The following is a 17,578-nucleotide window of genomic DNA, read 5'->3' as shown; positions in this document are numbered from 1 at the left end:
GGAGCCCACAGGCCCCACAGCCTCCCCCGCGGCCCCCACAGCCCCCGCACCCTCCCCCACAGCCCCTGCACCTTCTCCCACAGCCCCCGCGGCCCCCGCACCCTCCCCCGCGGCCCCCACACCCCCCGCACCCTCCCCCGCGGCCCCACACCCCCCGCACCCTCCCCCGCGGCCCCGCACCCTCCCCCGCGGCCCCCGCACCCTCCCCCGCGGCCCCCGCACCCTCCCCCGCGGCCCCCGCACCCTCCCCCGCGGCCCCCGAGCCCGGGCAGCGCATCCGCTGCTGGGGCAGCAAACGCCAGTTCGGCCAGGCCCTGGCCCGCTGCTCCCGCCTCCTCCTGGGGCCCACACTCAACCTGACACCCGAGCGGGAGCAGCAGGTCCAGCGGGTGAGTGCTGTTTACCTCAGAGAGAGAGAGAGAGAGAGAGTGTGTGATATACACCTCAGAGAGAGAGTGTGTGTGTGATATACACCTCAGAGAGAGTGTGTGTGTGATATACACCTCAGAGAGAGAGAGAGAGAGAGTGTGTGATATACACCTCAGAGAGAGAGTGTGTGTGTGATATACACCTCAGAGAGAGAGAGTGTGTGTGTGATATACACCTCAGAGAGAGAGAGAGTGTGTGTGTGATATACACCTCAGAAAGAGTGGTGTGTGATATACACCTCAGAGAGAGAGTGGTGTGTGATATACACCTCAGAGAGAGAGTGTGTGTGTGATATACACCTCAGAGAGAGTGTGTGTGTGATATACACTTCAGAGAGAGAGTGTGTGTGTGATATACACCTCAGAGTGAGAGTGTGTGTGTGATATACACCTCAGAGAGAGAGAGTGTGTGTGTGATATACACCTCAGAGAGAGAGTGTGTGTGTGATATACACCTCAGAGAGAGAGGGTGTGTGTGATATACACCTCAGAGAGAGAGAGTGTGTGTGTGATATACACCTCAGAGAGAGAGAGTGTGTGTGTGATATACACCTCAGAGAGAGAGAGAGTGTGTGTGTGATATACACATCAGAGAGAGAGAGTGTGTGTGTGATATACACCTCAGAGAGAGAGTGTGTGTGATATACACCTCAGAGAGAGAGAGAGTGTGTGTGTGATACACACCTCAGAGAGAGAGTGTGTGTGTGATATACACCTCAGAGAGAGAGAGAGTGTGTGTGTGATATACACCTCAGAGAGAGAGGGTGTGTGTGATATACACCTCAGAGAGAGAGGGTGTGTGTGATATACACCTCAGAGAGAGGGTGTGTGTGATAAACACCTCAGGGAGCGTGCGTGCGTGCGCTGTGCACCTCAGGGAGCGTGTGTCATCTAAACTATCAGTCTTGTATTATGGTTCCTTCTACAGCGCCTTGGGACGTCCTCCTGACGTGAAAGGCACTCAATAAATGAAATCTTGGTGTTGTTTTTCTCAGACATTATGTCCCAACTGTTTTCTTACAGATGTTTGAAGCCGCTGTACAGGAAAATATTCTTGTGAATGAAATGCTATGGCAAGAATTGCCAGAAGAAGAGCTGGAACATGGTATGATATTAAATAACTTTTCCCCAAATCCTTTCATCCTATTCCGGGTGGTAGTTCCACAGGTGGACCACTTGCCAATTTCTCACCAACGTGATGTGAGTTTGTTGGCAAATTATGTGACCTTGTGTCTGTACAAAAATATAACATTGAGAAGAGTTTCTAAATAATAAATCTTTGCTGAAAGAGATTACTGTTTCAGTTACTGATTCAATACTGTGCTGCCCATATCTTCACCTGTATCAAGATCTGCGCCCACACCACCCCAGAACCTAAGCTACACTAGTTCCCCACTACAAAACAATTTCAGTTTCCAAATCCTCACACTCGCGTACAAATCACTTAATGTCCTACCACCTCCCTACCTCTTCAACTTGCTTGTACCCCACTCTTCTGTCCAACCCCATTGCTCAGCTGGCTCCAACCCTCTGTACATCCCTCATCCCCTCAGCTCGACCATAATTGGCTGTGCTTTCAGCCACTCTGCCCCGAAACTCTGGAACTCTTCACTCAGTCCCTCTGCCATGCTCCTTGCCCGTCTACAGATCACACATTCAAGACCTTTGACCATGCCAGCAGTCACCTCCATTCCCTCCCTTGCTTGGTGTCGAGCTCCACCACTGTTAAAACAGTTTAACACGCTACTCCATGTGAACAGTGCTATACAAATGCAAGTTGTTGTACAAAATAATAAATTACCTTGTTTTCAAGCCTCTTCTGAGCACTGCTTGTAGATTTGCTAAATATTCTAATATTTGCTAAATATTCAGGCAATGACATCAAGGTTTTAGATGACGAGTTGGATGAGTGTATTAAAGAGACAGCTACAAAACGCAAGAAGTTTCCCAGGAAGATCTGTGGGCATGTTGCTAAGACAATGAAAGCGGAAAGAGAAAAACTAGTATGTACTTTTTTACCTCTATTTTTGATCTTACAAATAATAATAAATCTTGCATTTGATTTAGTACCTTATCATGTCTTTCAGACGTCTCAAAGTGCTTCACAGAATATATTATAGAGTGAAATGTACCAGATTCCAGTGCAGACTCAATAAGATGATGGGCCTGTTTCTGTGCTCTATGTCTATGTTTTTTCTGCGAAACTGGGTAATCTAATTGACTCCCTTTTCCTTACTCTACACACCTCTATTTGCCTAGTTATAAGTAGGAACCCAATTGTTAGTCATTGGCAGATTGCTTGCTTTCCAGGGGTAATAATCCTCCCTTCACTCAATCCATGACTGTTTGTGGGACACTACTGTGTGCAATTGGCTGCTGCATTTCACCCACAAAATACAGTCATTTCACTTTATATTCTGTGAAGCTCTTTGACGTGATAAGACGCTATATCAAATGCAAAGATTATTGTGATAAAGGATGGGGCACACCTCGGAAAAGGGATAAATCTTTTGATAAAAGTTTGCTACTGCGATTGCAAGAAACTTGAACAGTGGGAGCTTGATTTATGACTGAAAAAGTTGTGTTTTTAAAGGAAAAACTGGGGTCACGATCATGATTGAAGCACTCTGAGATGCTACCCTGGGTGAGGGGTGTAATATAAATGCAAGTTGTTGTTGATCTTTTGAGGGGAGGGAGATGAAAAATGAAGTTCTCTTGAGTGCAATGGAAGAAAAACTTCTGCACCCAATTTTTAACATCTGAAGCTCATTTCAGAATTTTGTATGGCACCCTCCCCACCTACTTGAAGTTCCACAGTTTGAGCGCAGCTTCCAAATCTGTTGTTGAATTGGTTTTGCTGGAATTGTATTGCTTTTGTTTAAAAAAAAGAGCAGACATGGAATCACGGAATCTGAATGGTGACCAGGTGATAGATAATAAGCCTTGCGTTTGATAATTGAGTGACTGATGACTAATTGAGTATTATGTGATAAACAACCAAGCTAGCTAGAGTATTTCTTGACCTCTTTAAACATAATAACTAATAATAATCCTTGTGTTTGATAGAGTGCGTTATCACGTTGTTGAGACAAGTCAATTGAGTTTAATGTTAAACATGTCAATTTCAGCAAGCAATCGAACAGTCAAAGATTGCTGTGGTACCCATGTGGGCCACTACAGGCCCATATGACTACAGAATGTATTTGGAACTGTTACAGCAATATACAATATACTCTTTGTACTCCAACCTAAAAGCTTTCAGTTCTTAACAGCTGTGCTCTTTTTTTTAAAAAAAAGAGTATATTTGATGTCAACCCGTTACTAAAAACTTCTTAACTCTCGAGTTAAGTGTACCAAGTGAGTTATGTTTCCTTTTAGGGTTTTTCAAATTCTCTCCTACTCCAGAAAGATGTTCTGTCAGAATAGGACTTTGGAGCTTCGATGATGATGATGATGATAATGATGATAATAATAATAATAATAATAATAACAATTTAGTGATGGCACAATAACCATTGAGTCAATTATTTCCCTGAAACAAATACAGTATTTGGGTTTAGATGCTTATGACGAGTGCTGTGGTGTAATGTTTGATGCTTTTAACTGTCCTACCTCCAATTTTTGTTACAGAAAACTATATAGCGACCAAACTTAGCTGTTAAAGTGCAGCCGAGACATACCCATTGTTACAAAGTTAATCATTAATCCAAAATATTTACCATAGTTAGAATGTTTATTCCTTGCTGTTTGGTTAAGCATCTTGTGGTAAACATTCTGCTTTTATGGGAAGCAAAACCAGTGGTCTTCACCAACTACTGTTATAAGTGATGCCTCCAGATTTATGATGAAGTCAGCAACCTGGGATACTGGTCTAGAAGTTTAATAGGATGACCTTTTTGGTCAGTTGTATAAACTTTGTCAGTTTTCATACACTGTACTTGCCTGAAAGATAATTTGGTGTCTTGCAAGTTGGGTTGAAATGTCGTTCACGTTTACTTTTCATCACTAAGGAAGACTTGTACCTCATTATATTATAGAAGCTTCAACAGGCAGTAACAATTCCCAAAAGGACGCTGCAGCTACACCTAGAGCAAGGTAAGCATGTACCAAATTGGTGTGTTTATTTAAATTTATATGTGAGGGACAAGGAAAATTAAACTGAATAAAAACATATTATAATTTTATATATATATATATAGCAGGAATCTTTACCCTAACGAACCAAATCTGTTCTAAATAAATTGTATTGGTTCACCTTGTTTCAGGGAATCATAGCTGAGGAAAATGTTCTGTTGAATATATGTGCAAGCAACAAAATTATGTTAACTGAAAAGTACCGCTGCTTAAAACAGAACTTGCATTTATTGTTTTTAACATTCAGCCCTGCTTTAACCTTCGGACTGCTACTACTGTACATTAGTGTTGCCTTTGTTTTGCCATTCTTACTTTGAAGTCTCTGATCGTCCTCGTTACTCATCTTCTCTTTTGGCTGCCGCATTTACCTACAAAATACATTCATGCACAGAGTAAATCCATTTAAATACTTTTGAGACCCTCTATCGTGAGGCTCTATATCAAATGCAAGGAATATTATCAGTAAACCGCCAAGCTTAGCTAATTCTGAGTTTGAGAGGTTTTCTTACCACTTAGAGAGCATAGTGCAATTCAGAGTAAACAATCAGTGCTGTGCATTGCTCAATCCCATTTTTCATTTCCCCTTTCCATTTCCTTGATGCTATATTTGTGGGAACAAATTCAACGTGACCCAAAATGAGGGAAGATCCTACACAGCTTGAAGGGTCTCAAAATAACAAAACAATGAATCTTGATCAAGCATGATGAGGAACTCATTTTGCTGTTGTAAAGCAAGTTGTGTCCTTAGGCACATTTTTATAGGGAAAACATGAATTTGAATGGTGGAGATATTTTTATTTCAGCTTTATTCCTTTTTTAATCTTTAGTTTGCCCTCAATTTTTTTTCCTGTTTTGAATCTTCCAGTTTACCTTCTATTTTCCTTGGTAGCAATGTGTTTCTTTCCAAGTTTGCAGCACAGAATGAGTGCATCTAGTTATTGCAAGCGACCCTGGACTTTCAGCCACCTGCTGGTGCACTGACTCAAAGACTGAATACTTTTCATTTGCTCCATAAATCACTGAAACCATAAGTGTGGTGACACCAAACCTAGAGTCTTTCCTGCTGTTGGCACCTGCCTCCCTTAAACCTAACTGGAGTTCTGAGAGGAGAGGGATTGCTGCGATTCAGATTGTAAACATTTTCATAATGAGTGTATCTTTTTAATTGAATAATGATATTTGAGAAAGCAGCTCTAAAGCTCTAATTGAATCGAGGAGTTCAGTTTTACAGTCGTAACCACTCCGCTTCTCTTGTAGTTTTACACTTTTTTCTCCATTTTAAATTTATTTCAGTTGCACGTTGATCTGTTAGGTATAGAAGATTTCCATGTTTCCCATTTTTGCTAGTTAGTTATAATGGTAGTTATCGTACTCATGAAGGTAAAATTGTCTGCTGTGGCATTATTAATAACAATAATACTTGCATTTGAATATAGCGCCTTATCACTTCGTCGAGACTTCTCGATGCGCTTCACAGAATATATTGTGAAGTGTAGTGAAGCTGTATTTTGTGGGCGAAACGCGGAAGCCAATTGCGCTCAGCGGTGTCCTACAAACGGCCATAGAGTGAGTGACCAAACCATCATTATTTGGGGTGAAGAGATTATTACCCCCGGAAAGTGATCTGGCAATTGACTAACAAGTGGGTTCCTACTTCCTGCTAGGTAAACAGTCCCGTGGAGGGACTGATGTGTGAGTGTTTTAATGTCCATCGTCTAAAGACCTTTTTGGATAATACTGAATCAAAGGAATTATGTAATTTTATTTCAAATTTTTTATACATATTATTACCTGTCCCTGTACATATAGAGTACTTGTAAAGCGTACTGTTTGCTAACTTACAGGACATAAATATACACTTATGTATCTTTTTTGAGTGTATTTGCTAAATATGGTTTGTGTTTAGTAACAACGGAGACTGAATTAATGGAAAATGCATCAATTGTTTCACAAGAAATGAATGACATTATGAAGGTAAGCACTTCAGAAATTCTGTACATTTTAATTGTTCAGGACTTTTTTGTCAGCGGCACTCCTGTTAAGAGATTCTTCATTATTCAGAACTCTGCAGCTCGTGTCCTCTCCCGCACCAGACTCCGTGAATCCATCACCCTCATCCTCGCCCGGCTTCACAGGGAATCAAGTTCAAAAATCCTCGTCCTTGCTTTCAAAGCCCTCCACAGCCTTGCCTCTCTGCTCTGCTAAGCCCCTAGTGCCCTGTCTGTTTCCTCCGCTCGGCAGACTCTGCTCCACATCCCTCACCCTGCCTGCGCCTCCATCGGCAATCAGGTCTTCAGCCTTTCTGCCCCACCCCCCCCCCTTGGAACTCCATCCCACAGTCCCTTACTTCCTTCAAAGACCGTCTCAAGATCTTCCTCTTCAACCGCACCTTAGGTCACCCTTTTACCTCCACCCTCCCTGCCCATCACCCTTCCTGGAGTCCTGTAGCTCAGTGGTTAGAGCACTCGCTTTGCAAGCGAGAGACCTGAGTTCAATCCCAGGCACAGGGCGAAACCTTGGGCAAGTTTCCTTACTCCACACGCCTAATAATAATCCCTTCAAAAACCAAAAACAATAATTAATTGGTCATTTTCAATCTACGACTGTTTGTGGGACATTGCTGTGCGCAATTGGCTGCCGCGTTCGCCCACAAATATACAGTCAATTCACTTTGCAGTATGTTCTGTGAAGCGCTTTTACAAATTGTCTTCTTCCTTCCGACCTTGGGTACGGTTGCAGTTTTACACGCTGTAATTTGGCCCACCAAAGTTACTCAACCGTGGTTTTATTTTTGGTAAACCGACAGTGGGCGAGCACTTATCTTGTACACGTGCGTGTATAGTGGGTGATTTATGCCTGACTCATTGGTAGTTTCTTTGTCAGGAAAGCACAAAGTTCCTTCCCATCATAGATTGTACAGGATATGTTGACTAATTGTAGTCTTTTAAAATCATAATACCTGTGTTTGATATAGTGCCTTGGCACATCGCCAGGACTTCTCAAAGCTTTTCACAGGATTTCACTGTGAAGTGTCATGACTGCGTCTTTGTTGACAAACGCAGCAGCCGATTTACACTCAGCGGTGTCCCCTAAACAATTTTATCTAGGAGATTGTTGGCCAGGACACCGGGAGAAACTCCCTCCTCTTTTCAAATGTCATGGGATCTTCATTCAAGTTAGGCTAAATAATAATAATTATAATAATAGTAATCCTTGCATTTGATATAGTACCTTAGAATGTTATCGAAATGTCTCAAAGCACCCCAAAGGCTTCACTGTAAAGTGTAATGACTGTGTATTTATTGGTGAACACAACAGCAGCAATTTACACACAGCAATGCCAACTAGCCAGGAAGTGATTGTCCAAATCTATTATTTTTTTGGGGGGTAGGAGGGTGGGAGGGGGGATGCTGGCCAGGACACACACCAGAATCCAAAGGGTGTCTGAGACAATCATTGAAATTTAAGACAGGAGAATGCTTTGCCCTTTTACAGTCTCCTTTCCCCTCCTTCCCCCGGACATTTCACTTTCCTTTCACAGATCTTCATTCAGCTGAAAAGGTTGAAAGCACTGTCACCTTCAGTGTTATTTTATGACCAGCCGAAGGTGATGTGTTTAAGGTTCCTGCCAATTTCTACTGCCTTCCGTTATTTCCTACCACTTCTGAGACAGAGTTGTTGATTGCCACAAGTATAACAGTCTCCACATTCCCTCCCCTCCACGTGGGCAAGTACAAAATCCTTGTTTTCCCTGTTCAGATCCCTCCACAGTCTCGTCTCACCCCACCCTACCTGTCCCACCCATTGGTGGGTAGGCTTTTAATCATTCTACCCCCTTTCTCTGAAACTTCACCTGAGGCCCTCCAACTTACTCCCTCCCTCAACCCCTCCCCTCCACCTCCCTCTTTCAAGGCATGTCTCAAACGTACCTCTTTGGCTACACATTCAACATCTCTCCCCTCTCACCTCTTTGGCCTCTCATCCCCACTCAATACTGTAAGACATACTCCCGACTGGAAAGCTGTTATATAAATGTAAATTGTAATTGTCATCAATTGGCAAAGCACAAAGAGACTGAAGGAGGACAGATGAGTTTGATGGGTTGCCTCAAATTGATTCTGAAATCAAGCCCTCCCGGGTGGGAGTTAAAGCAACGTGTTGATATTGTGATCCAGATGGGCTTGCTCAAACCGACTGTCAGGGTAAATGTTGTTATTAACTTATCGTGTATTTTAAAAGGTCGAGTTCCCCTTCTTTTAATGCTCTCCTTTCTTCACAGGAATACGAAGGACTGGAACAGGAAAACGCTACTCTAAAAAGGGAAATAAGGAAACTTGGTGAAGAAGTGAAACATTTGTCAGAAGCTTTGAAAGATCATGAACGAATATGCCCGCTGATACATTGCGCCATGAACTTTGTCACAACACCGAGATCTCACCCTGATGTTACAGCCAGCTGCTTATCACGTGGCGGACAAAGTGGAGTCTCATAGACAGTGTTTGCTGCAGCAATTCTTTTTTTTTAAGGCGAAGAGCTTGAAAACTTTTAAATACATCTGACTCTGGTTTACAACGAAAGCTTTTAAATACATCTCACTCCGGTTTACAACTTGGGAAGGTCTTTGGGACACGCTCTATAGGAACGAACTGAGCATCAGGCTACAGTAAGACTTGCAAATGCTTCTTTGGCCTTTGCACGCTGTGCGGCTAGAATATAAAGACACAGATGGTGCACACACATGGTCCCACGTGTGCATTATGCTCCATTGTGAGCTCTAGGCATAACAAAGCAATGATTGTGTTTTGAAGCGTGAGGGCTTTTGATGTATTCACAGCCCTTACAAACCAATATTAACTTCATTTTTTTAATGCAGGATTCCAAACTGCACTGAGCCTCAGCCATGTCAGTTAGATACACTTACTGTTAGGCAGCTTATAGGTGGCAGACAAACATAAGCAGTTTAGTCGTTAGTTTCACTATAAATGAGCCCTTATTTAACGTATTTAACAGATAAAAGGTCAACTGACTTACACTGGATATGAGTGTTGTGCCGATCTTACAAATTCACTTAGCAATGAAGCCTAAAGGTCAACTTATTTACTTTATGTCTCTGAATGCAGTGTGAAGAGTATCTTTTAGTGTTCTTTGGCTTTTTTTTGATCTCTTTCACCAAAAAGGACTATGTTTCAGCAACGAGATTCACACTGAAACAGATTGCAAAACCTGAAGGAAGCAGGATGTCGGGGGAGGACGGGACTGTGTGAAATCAAGGAAATTATTACATAAAACCGTCTCCACAAAACATTGATGTAACAGGAAACAACATTTGGAAACTGTTTAGAAACGAATGATCCAGGAACACTCAGTTCATGCAAGGACTCATTGCAGTAGTGGCTAGATTACACCATATTATTTAAAACTCGGAAGGTTTTGGGCATCGTATGTTGCATATCGCACATTACAGCCATGTTACGTGACCTTGCTTTGCAGATTCATTTCTTCACCAAATGTTCAGCAGTTCCAGCACTGCTTAAGATGTGGTTAGAAACTGACTTGTGAATGGGAGCAACATTTATTTGCAGGGAAAATCAACCATGCATGACGTTGGGATTCCTATGTCAGAACTTTGTTTAATTCATAGTATTCTTACAGATGACAGAACCAAATCTAATACTGTATTGTTATATTTATTTTGAAGTATTCTTTTACGTTACCACTGAAGTCTTATGCTTAGCTTATGCTTAGTCTCTTCGTTTAATATGCTGCTTTCAGTGACTGGTGATAGCAATAGAATGGTTTTATAGTGATCTTCCTTGCCATTTTTGAGTAACTCGCCCACAAATATGCAGTTTTTCACCCACAAATATCAGTCAATTCACTTTACAGCATTTTCTGTGAAGGCTTTGGAGCGCCGAGGACTGAAAAGCACTATATCAAATGCAAGGATTATTATTATTATTATAACTCCAGATGTGGATTGATGGGACCAAAAGGGCAATGAATGTAACTGATCCAATTGTTATTGAATCCAAAATGTAAAGCTCTGCTGTACTTTTTGGGGATGTTCAGGTAAACTAGAGACAAATTACCTTGAACATAATTTCCTAATTCCACATGTTTGGAAGATTACTGGACACTGCCTTTCACTACAAATATACTTATGATCTAATGCATTGATAGCTATCGAGACGATCGTGGAATCATAGAAAGTTATAATGCAGAAGGAGGTCATTCACATTAGCGATTCAGCTCCAGCTCTCAAAGGATGTTGTCCATTCAATCCCATGCCCTGCCTTATCCCCATACCCCTTCAAGCCTTTCTATTTCATATAACTGCCTACTTCCCTCTTGAAACCTACAGTAGACTCTGCTTCTACCACTTTACTTGGCAAGGCATTCCACATCCCAACAACTCTCTGAAATAAGATTCTCATAGGCTCTGCTTTCGCTCATCTTGTGACTATTTTATATCTCTGTTCACATCCAGTTTTGGATTCTGCTACCAGTTGAAATAGCATTTTCCTATTTACCCCCTTCAAAATCCCTCATATGTTTGTATACCACTATCGGGCCCTCTCTCAACCTTTTCTGCTCCAAAGAAAACAGGCCTAGCTTCTCCAATTTCTTCCCATTACCATAGTCCTTCTTTGGTGGTATGGATAGCATCAAGTATTGGTGTAGGTTACTGTAGAATGGGAATAATAAACCTATGTCAATTCAATAGCTGCTTGAAATAAATACTATCCAGCTATTGCTGCTTGCAAGCAGTTTGTTTTCATGTCTTCTGCCACCTCCAATTATACAATAATAAACACCAATACATCATGTTATCTTCTCCCAAACCATTATAGGTGCCATTTAAATAAGTTCATGGCATTTTCCTATGACAGCCATGTGGACAAGTGACACAGAAGCACTGACTGTACTTCAGTCACAGGATCCAGAGTCCAGTGATGCAGATGTTTTAAGTTTATCCTCATTCAAGTCATTCAAGTATTATTATTATTATAGGCAAACCAGGACCTAGAAAAGTTTGTGCGAAAGCATAATCCTCATATATACTGAATGTTACACGACTGAGAGAAACTTCATCCTTCACATTTTTGTGACGTTTTTTCTCTCTCTCATCTTTGTACCGAATAATGCGATTTATTGTAGTTTTGTTGGAAAATGTATCAGTCAGTGCACCTCATTATTGTCTTTTAGGAGATTCTGAATTTATACCAAATTCTATACGCTAATAAGTTATATATTGTAAAACATGATTCTGGTGCCACGTTTCGAATCGGAATTCTGTTGCTGTTGAAGTACGCGGTGTTTGTAAGGGGTGTTTTCATTAATAGCCTTTGCAACAATATATTCGGGAACGTAATCTTAAAATTAGACCTAAGCCCATCAACAGTGAACCCAGGAAGCATTTCTTCACCAAAAATATTGCGAGGATGTGGAATGGGAATGTTCGAGAAGGACGGCAGGTGCAGAATTCATGAAATTGTTTAAATGGGAAATTTGTGGGAAGTAATAGTATTTTCGGTTAGAAACATAAAGAACTAGCTTGACAGAGCAGACTCAATAGGCCAAATCGACTGTCCATGTTGCTATGTTCCCCTGAGGAATCATAACTCAATAAGCTTTAGGAGAATTAGATATAATCGTACCATTATTTTTGGAAAGTTAGAATTTTACTGTTGACCTCGGTTGCGTTTTTGTTCACAAGTTTGCTTTTCACGAAGTGCCTGTCACATGAATAAAAGTTAGGTTTCTTTTCATGCTCATGATAGTGTATTGTAAATGTTTGTGATCGTAGCACTTTCACTTCTGGGTCAGAAGGCTGTGGGTTCGAGCCCCAAGTCAAGGTGGTGAGGCTCATTCTAGGCTGACCCTCTCATGCTTTGCTGGGGGAGGATTGCCTTGACTGAGGTACCATCCTGTGGACCTGTCTGCTTGTTAGGGTGGACATCAAGGACATAGCACATTTTGAAAAGAGAAGGGAGTTTCTCCAGGTCTCACGAACTACCGTCCTCCAGATGAGCAGGTGGTGATCAGCCATTCGCTTCATGGCAGTGCGCAGATTGGCACAGTCAGTACCCGACACACACAAAAAAAAAACTTTGTCAAGAGCTTTGAGATGTTCTTGAAATTGTAGGTGCTGTACCATACTAAATGCAGGGATTATTATTATTATTATTATTATAGTTTCTTGCCTATCGCAAAACCCAAACCCAGCCGTGTAGAACAATGGTAAAGTGTGCGAATGCAAAGGGTTGTCCGTAACTCATCATAAACTCAAGGAAGCCACTCCAGCTTTTGACAGTATTATGTGTCGGTGGAACAGTGTAGGTAGAAGGCTCTGGAACTCAGGTATGGTTTTTAAATGGGGATTAAGGAGTATTTTTAATATGAGCAATTTGAACAAGTAGTTCCCTTTAAGGACTTGATGTGCATTCAAATGTTAACGTAAATTCACTTCTATTGTTGCGGTAATGAGAGCTGTACTGTTGTACCAAAATAATCTTCATGTTTTATTTTCCCCTTATGAATGGGTTCATACATTTTTTTAAAAAAAGCCATTGTAAAATATCTTTCTTCATCAAGGTGAGGGTTGTCAAGCTGTTGATGAAACATTTTTCCACCTTTGATATTCCCAGTGTCAGCGCAATTGTTCCCAGGTAAGGAACAGCATTATAGAGCCTTTCATATAAGAAGAAGGTCTCAAAGGGTTTCACAGAGATGGAGCGGGAGCTTGAACTGGGTGGTTGTCAAGAGAGGGTTAAAGAGAAAGGCCTTCAGATGGGTTTTGAAAGCAGATAGAAGGAACAAAGTAGAGGGTTCTCAAAAGAGAGTTCGAGAGCATGGGGTGGAGGGGGTGGGGTCCGGTAGAAAATTAACTGAAAGCCCGTCTAACAATAGTGGAGCATGCGGGGATGTGAAGTAGGCCGGTGTTGGTGAAGCGGAGGAAATGATTGGAGGAGGAGATCACAGACTGCATGGCCATGGAGGTGTTTGAAAACGAGGACCAGGATCTGAAAGTTGATCCACTGGGAAATAATGAGCCAATGGAGCTGGGGTGAGGGTGAGAATGACGAGGTCCAGGAGCCAAGAGTGGAAAAGGGTATGAGTTCTGCAGAGTTCTGGATTGTCTGGAGTTTGTGGAGGTTGGAGCTGGGGAGGCGAGCCAGCAGGGCATCCGAGGAGATATTTAGGTTTTGGCTGCTGCATTGGGGTGAGGTAGTAGTGGAGGCTGCTGATATTGTGGCAATAGAAGAAACCAGCTGGTCGGAGCCCAGATGAAAAGGTTTAAAGAGGAATTGAGGGCTCAAACAAAATGCCGAGGACGTGTATAGGCTCTGTGCATTGGAGTGAGCAACCAGAAAGGTTGATACGGTCAGTGACTGAGGTGAGGAGACCCTGGCAGGACTCGAGAAGGGTAGCCTCAGTTTTGTCATCGTTGAATTGACGAAAATTAGATTTCATCCAGGACTTCATGTCTGACAGGCAGACTGGCCGAACAGAGCAGTCCTAACTTTGAGGGTAGAGCAGAAAGGTAGATTTGGGTTTCGACCACGAATATGAGCATGAGTCTGCTACAGCGTAGAGCTGTATCTACTCTGACTCAACTCAATATCCAAACCTGATAAGAAAGTCCTTATGTCACCACATAATGGTCACTTGTGCAAAATGCCCAAATAAAAAAATACTCACAAAGCACTATTGAGTGTTGAAGAGAACTGGCTCGCATGGAACTCAATCTGATTAGAAGGAAACAAAAGAAAGGAATGGAAAGGAAAAGCAGGGAAAAGAACTTGACAAGAGAGGGGGGGAAAAAAGTAATGGATGGCTCTATATTGCTGTTGCTTACCTGATCTAGGAACAACTGCGCCAACACTGGGAGTATTAAATGTGAAATTAATGTTCCGTCAACAGCTTGACAACGCTCACTTTGATGCAGAAAGACATTGTACATTGCAGCACATACCCTTTTGCATCCAAGGCATTTAATTTTTTTTAAAAAAATGTATTGATCCAGTTTTCTTTTTTCTGTTGCTAAATTATAGGAAATTCAAACATATCTTTTTGCATATTAGTGTTACTGGAAACAATGGGGTGGTGGTGGGGGGGAAAAACCTAGATTAAACTGATGACATTTCATCTAACGCTGTGAAGTTTTTGTAGAAATAGTTTTCTACGAACTCAACGCTCAATAGTGCTTTGTGAGTATTTATATTTAAGAGGGTTTGAGCCTCTCCATTATATTTCTGTTCCTCATCTGCTCTTTTCCAGCTTTAGATTCCTTATTATTGTTCTACAAATTGTCTTCTTCCTTCCGACCTTGGGTACGGTTGCAGTTTTACACGCTGTAATTTGGCCCACCAAAGTTACTCAACCGTGGTTTTATTTTTGGTAAACCGACAGTGGGCGAGCACTTATCTTGTACACGTGCGTGTATAGTGGGTGATTTATGCCTGACTCATTGGTAGTTTCTTTGTCAGGAAAGCACAAAGTTCCTTCCCATCATAGATTGTACAGGATATGTTGACTAATTGTAGTCTTTTAAAATCATAATACCTGTGTTTGATATAGTGCCTTGGCACATCGCCAGGACTTCTCAAAGCTTTTCACAGGATTTCACTGTGAAGTGTCATGACTGCGTCTTTGTTGACAAACGCAGCAGCCGATTTACACTCAGCGGTGTCCCCTAAACAATTTTATCTAGGAGATTGTTGGCCAGGACACCGGGAGAAACTCCCTCCTCTTTTCAAATGTCATGGGATCTTCATTCAAGTTAGGCTAAATAATAATAATTATAATAATAGTAATCCTTGCATTTGATATAGTACCTTAGAATGTTATCGAAATGTCTCAAAGCACCCCAAAGGCTTCACTGTAAAGTGTAATGACTGTGTATTTATTGGTGAACACAACAGCAGCAATTTACACACAGCAATGCCAACTAGCCAGGAAGTGATTGTCCAAATCTATTATTTTTTTTGGGGGGTAGGAGGGTGGGAGGGGGGATGCTGGCCAGGACACACACCAGAATCCAAAGGGTGTCTGAGACAATCATTGAAATTTAAGACAGGAGAATGCTTTGCCCTTTTACAGTCTCCTTTCCCCTCCTTCCCCCGGACATTTCACTTTCCTTTCACAGATCTTCATTCAGCTGAAAAGGTTGAAAGCACTGTCACCTTCAGTGTTATTTTATGACCAGCCGAAGGTGATGTGTTTAAGGTTCCTGCCAATTTCTACTGCCTTCCGTTATTTCCTACCACTTCTGAGACAGAGTTGTTGATTGCCACAAGTATAACAGTCTCCACATTCCCTCCCCTCCACGTGGGCAAGTACAAAATCCTTGTTTTCCCTGTTCAGATCCCTCCACAGTCTCGTCTCACCCCACCCTACCTGTCCCACCCATTGGTGGGTAGGCTTTTAATCATTCTACCCCCTTTCTCTGAAACTTCACCTGAGGCCCTCCAACTTACTCCCTCCCTCAACCCCTCCCCTCCACCTCCCTCTTTCAAGGCATGTCTCAAACGTACCTCTTTGGCTACACATTCAACATCTCTCCCCTCTCACCTCTTTGGCCTCTCATCCCCACTCAATACTGTAAGACATACTCCCGACTGGAAAGCTGTTATATAAATGTAAATTGTAATTGTCATCAATTGGCAAAGCACAAAGAGACTGAAGGAGGACAGATGAGTTTGATGGGTTGCCTCAAATTGATTCTGAAATCAAGGCCCTCCCGGGTGGGAGTTAAAGCAACGTGTTGATATTGTGATCCAGATGGGCTTGCTCAAACCGACTGTCAGGGTAAATGTTGTTATTAACTTATCGTGTATTTTAAAAGGTCGAGTTCCCCTTCTTTTAATGCTCTCCTTTCTTCACAGGAATACGAAGGACTGGAACAGGAAAACGCTACTCTAAAAAGGGAAATAAGGAAACTTGGTGAAGAAGTGAAACATTTGTCAGAAGCTTTGAAAGATCATGAACGAATATGCCCGCTGATACATTGCGCCATGAACTTTGTCACAACACCGAGATCTCACCCTGATGTTACAGCCAGCTGCTTATCACGTGGCGGACAAAGTGGAGTCTCATAGACAGTGTTTGCTGCAGCAATTCTTTTTTTTTAAGGCGAAGAGCTTGAAAACTTTTAAATACATCTGACTCTGGTTTACAACGAAAGCTTTTAAATACATCTCACTCCGGTTTACAACTTGGGAAGGTCTTTGGGACACGCTCTATAGGAACGAACTGAGCATCAGGCTACAGTAAGACTTGCAAATGCTTCTTTGGCCTTTGCACGCTGTGCGGCTAGAATATAAAGACACAGATGGTGCACACACATGGTCCCACGTGTGCATTATGCTCCATTGTGAGCTCTAGGCATAACAAAGCAATGATTGTGTTTTGAAGCGTGAGGGCTTTTGATGTATTCACAGCCCTTACAAACCAATATTAACTTCATTTTTTTAATGCAGGATTCCAAACTGCACTGAGCCTCAGCCATGTCAGTTAGATACACTTACTGTTAGGCAGCTTATAGGTGGCAGACAAACATAAGCAGTTTAGTCGTTAGTTTCACTATAAATGAGCCCTTATTTAACGTATTTAACAGATAAAAGGTCAACTGACTTACACTGGATATGAGTGTTGTGCCGATCTTACAAATTCACTTAGCAATGAAGCCTAAAGGTCAACTTATTTACTTTATGTCTCTGAATGCAGTGTGAAGAGTATCTTTTAGTGTTCTTTGGCTTTTTTTTGATCTCTTTCACCAAAAAGGACTATGTTTCAGCAACGAGATTCACACTGAAACAGATTGCAAAACCTGAAGGAAGCAGGATGTCGGGGGAGGACGGGACTGTGTGAAATCAAGGAAATTATTACATAAAACCGTCTCCACAAAACATTGATGTAACAGGAAACAACATTTGGAAACTGTTTAGAAACGAATGATCCAGGAACACTCAGTTCATGCAAGGACTCATTGCAGTAGTGGCTAGATTACACCA

At 41.9% G+C, this 17,578-nt stretch overlaps 1 protein-coding gene across 1 annotated transcript; it reads left to right on the top strand.

The window, feature by feature from the left end:
* The first annotated feature begins 272 nt into the window (after positions 1-272).
* Positions 273-9,054, top strand: LOC103186158 (NSL1 component of MIS12 kinetochore complex). The gene is made up of 6 exons (XM_042333178.1): positions 273-389; positions 1,452-1,533; positions 2,301-2,431; positions 4,466-4,523; positions 6,469-6,536; positions 8,842-9,054. Exons 2-6 carry the CDS (start codon positions 1,452-1,454, stop codon positions 9,052-9,054), a joined length of 552 nt encoding a protein of 183 aa, XP_042189112.1. The 5' UTR covers positions 273-389.
* The last annotated feature ends 8,524 nt before the right edge of the window (positions 9,055-17,578 follow it).

Source organism: Callorhinchus milii, unplaced genomic scaffold (assembly GCF_018977255.1).
Source record: "Callorhinchus milii isolate IMCB2004 unplaced genomic scaffold, IMCB_Cmil_1.0 Scaffold3, whole genome shotgun sequence".
Lineage (NCBI taxonomy): Eukaryota > Metazoa > Chordata > Chondrichthyes > Chimaeriformes > Callorhinchidae > Callorhinchus > Callorhinchus milii.
Note: the sequence above shows the minus strand (reverse complement) of the source record. Positions and strands in the feature narration are given on the sequence as shown.

Coding starts and splice junctions, on each gene's coding strand:
- LOC103186158 (XM_042333178.1), top strand. CDS start 1,452: ATGTTTGAAGCCGCTGTACAGGAAAATATTCTTGTGAATGAAATGCTA. Junction 4,524..6,468: donor GCAGCTACACCTAGAGCAAG/GTAAGCATGTAC, acceptor GTTTGTGTTTAG/TAACAACGGAGACTGAATTA. Junction 6,537..8,841: donor AAATGAATGACATTATGAAG/GTAAGCACTTCA, acceptor CTTTCTTCACAG/GAATACGAAGGACTGGAACA.